At 37.4% G+C, this 3524-nt stretch overlaps 1 protein-coding gene across 1 annotated transcript; it reads right to left on the reverse strand.

The window, feature by feature from the left end:
• Positions 1–1078: 1078 nt before the first annotated feature.
• On the reverse strand, positions 1079–2955 carry LOC104622605 (ubiquitin-conjugating enzyme E2 N). Its single transcript, XM_010289442.1, has 3 exons — positions 2701–2955; positions 2386–2526; positions 1079–1763 (listed from the first exon to the last, which is right to left on the reverse strand). The coding sequence occupies exons 1-3, from the start codon at positions 2786–2788 to the stop codon at positions 1723–1725; spliced, it is 270 nt and encodes an 89-aa protein (XP_010287744.1). The 5' UTR covers positions 2789–2955; the 3' UTR covers positions 1079–1722.
• Positions 2956–3524: the final 569 nt, after the last annotated feature.

Consider the following 3524-nt stretch of genomic DNA (forward strand, 5'->3'; position numbering starts at 1 on the left):
AGAGTACTTGGAGACACAATACCCATTACTAACCACTGAAAGCACTATCTGTTGGAAAACGTAGTTTTAATAGATATTCTTCATCTTACATATGAGCACAATAAATACACCACATTCTATAGAAATTTCAGATGATACTACAGTAGAAGAGGTGAAAGAGGGAGAATACCAATAGACTACATAACCATACCCCTGAACTGCATGACAAAACATTCCACTGCAACCACTATAAGCTGTCATTTATATACTTCAGGTTGGCCTCACCAAAAGCTTTTAAGTTTTTTGGGGGGTTGTTTTTTTTCTTTTTTTTTTTTTTTTTTGTGAGGGAGAAGGCTTGGAGAAAGGAAGAGAACAGGGATACAAGAAACTAAGGGAAGCAATAAGATAAGCGTTCCCAGAAAAGATGCTGGACTCCCAGACAAGTTGCATACACAAAAAACAAGAATGAGAAGGAAGTTTTTAATCACTTTCCTTCCCTCCAATAAAGAAGCTCTGGTGCTATTTAAGCAGACTGGTTGCTCAAGCAAGTAGCTTATTAAGGCTTGTAGCGAAAACCAGTGGTATGAGGCGTAGCTAAGCAAACATCAGTCCAAACACAACCTGACTGTAACAGTGGTTCTACACACTGGTATTTCATGTTAATAGAAGGCAGGAATTAAAGTGAGAAAACTGTGTAGCCTGACATCTGATGACAATCAGCAAAGAGAAATTATGCAGGTACCCACAATTAGTGCTGTCATTTGATCTCAACCTCCTACTTGATTATGGCTATTTCCATGAAAATGCATATCAATGGATTACTAAACTCATAGTTACAATGGTTACATCAGGGACTTGTTTCTAAAAGTCACTCCAAATGTAATTTCATATTAAATTCGCCAGGTAAGGTCACCCACGTAACACAAGCTAATAAAAAAAGTCAGCAAACAGAAGCAAAAAAATCTTGCGAATTCCACCTCTTTACTGTTTAATCTGTCAGACTGGTGAAGACAAATAGTCAATTCTGGTTTCATTTTGTTTAAATACGATTGTCACAGAGAAATGAAAACACAGCAAAATAAACTGTACAAAGGCAAAGTAGAATAACAAAAAATATTTTACTAAAACATAAGATTTACAGGAGATTTTCCAGACAAGCCATACAAAATGGTCACAAGCTTTTTCTTGGAGGGATTTTTCTACACTTGACAGCAGAATCACAATATTATTAGTGAAGGTGATGGATGTTTAATGTTCCCATTTTTTGTTCAAACAAAGGAAGCTTGTCCATCTACAGCGTCTAAGTTAGACTGGGCTAGAGGGTATATTCTAAAGTATAACTGGTTAGCTGCTTTTACCAATGCAATTAGCATCACCATAAAAAGGGAGGAGGAGCTCACAAAATTAAAACAAGAAGCCCCACAGCTAACCCTGCCTACCTTCATTCACAGTGCTTATACTTAAACCGTGATGGGAAAAATGATTAAAAGCAGAGATGTGCTGCTGCTTTCAAACAATTTCACAACAATCCAGATGATACTTCTAGCCTCTGCTCATGCGGTACAATAGTGAATTAGGACAAGACACAGATTTGCTAATGTGCATTTAATCACCAAAGGACTGAAGATGTCTGGGTTTTTATTCTGTAATGTTTCTAAGACTGTGTCCATTAAATGCAAACAAAAAAGGAAGAGGTCTTGGCAGAACAGGAGAAGTGATGCACACTTGATGTTGAAAGCGCATTTAAATATTATTCATGGCATATAGCCTAGTCCATGCTCTGGCTGTAATGAAAAAGAAACACATTTAAGAAAAGATATATTTTTCAGGCTTTATTACAGTCACTTTAAATACGTATTTTTAAGGACCACTTTTATACCACTGCTGCAAGTACACAGTTCTGCAAGTATATCAGTTCTGAGATTTTAAGTGCAATTTTGAACCCCAGCAGCTGTGTATTACAGAAGTGGCCTGACTGCAGTGGATCCAAAAGTGAAGAGGTATAAGATAGTAATTCTTTCAATCCATTACAGCCTCCAACAGAAGCAGGTATGGAAGAGGTATACTTTCTGAAACCAGATAATCTGTTCCTTAAGCTTTAGAGGAAAAGCAGTGGTGTGTACTTTTATTTTAGCACAACTGCAAATTAGACATGCTTCCAATTTAGGAACATGAAAAATCAAGATAAAACAGATTGAGAGAGCTTTTCTTCTAGCAAGCCTCACAGACTGGAAAACAGACTACTGCAGGCACACTCAGGGTACCTGGACTATGACTGTATGCAATAATGGTTTCTGCAAGTTGCAGACATCAAACAAGAGGTCAGGATTTACATCCCCCAACCAATTAGTAATCGGCTACTTCCAAACTTTTCCAGAAGAAAAAAAAAGGTCTAAGATACATCACCTGTTTCTATGGCTTGGGCTTCATTGGTCTTCCATTGCTCAGCTACATCATTTGCTAGTGGATCATCTGGATTGGGAGCGCTTAACAAAGCCTGGATTGATAGCAGAACTGTACGAATCTGCAAAGCTGGGGACCATTTATCTGAAGAGACATTTATAGCAGTATGAAACACCATAGAGAAATAGCAAGTTTTCCTCTCCCAGATTAAAAGGACAAGCAAGGTATTCTTTAAACAAATGAAATCTCTTTTTAGGGTTAATTTAAAAGTTTCTGTACTTAGTAAGATCAAAAGAAAGAAAACAAGGAAGCACCTACCTTTCAAAATATCTAAACATATTCTTCCCAGCTTGTCTACATTAGGATGATAAATTTTGGTCATGAAACGTACTTTAGGAGCTGCCATTGGGTATTCTTCTGGAAGGAATAGTTCAAGTTTAAATGTCCCACCCTCAAAGGGGGAATCCTGTGGACCTGCAATGACCACATGAAAATAACGTGCGTTGCTTTCATCTGGCTCTGCTTTTATCCCAGGGACTGGCTCTGCCAGCAAGCGCTGGGTTTCCTAGAAGAAGAAGAAGAGGCAATGTAACAAATAACCCATTTAAAAATAAATGACCTGTACAAACTATTTTAAAAACAACAAGTAAATATTCATTATGAGTGATTTGCCTACATCCACAGAAACAATGTTAGACAAATACCTTGAAGTCAAAGAATATCTGCAGAAAAAAAGATGAGCATGTGGTAAACTGGTACGCCCATCCTTCCAGATCCCTCAACTGCTGTAACAGTGCTTCTATAGCGCAAGGTAATAGATAACAATTAAGTTGCCCTCAAATTTCTTAATTTCTGATTAAACTACTGCCAAGCTGTTATTTTTTTCAATATACTTGAAAGCACTTCAGAGAATACCACAATGAGAATACCAAAAGCATTTCCCATTCTACCTTAAACAGAAAATCCTGTAAGTGAAAAGCCAAAGGGGTTAATCACCCACAGAAAGTGTTCAAGGTTTACCCTAGCAAGAGTGGACTGGTTTATTAACCAATCCCTACCATTCTGTGGTTAAGATGAACATTTGTGCTGGAATCAGATCCAACTTTGAAGAATTTAAAATAATCTGCTGCAATGCTAAAGGT

This window comes from Phaethon lepturus, unplaced genomic scaffold, assembly GCF_000687285.1.
Source record: "Phaethon lepturus isolate BGI_N335 unplaced genomic scaffold, ASM68728v1 scaffold7456, whole genome shotgun sequence".
NCBI lineage: Eukaryota > Metazoa > Chordata > Aves > Phaethontiformes > Phaethontidae > Phaethon > Phaethon lepturus.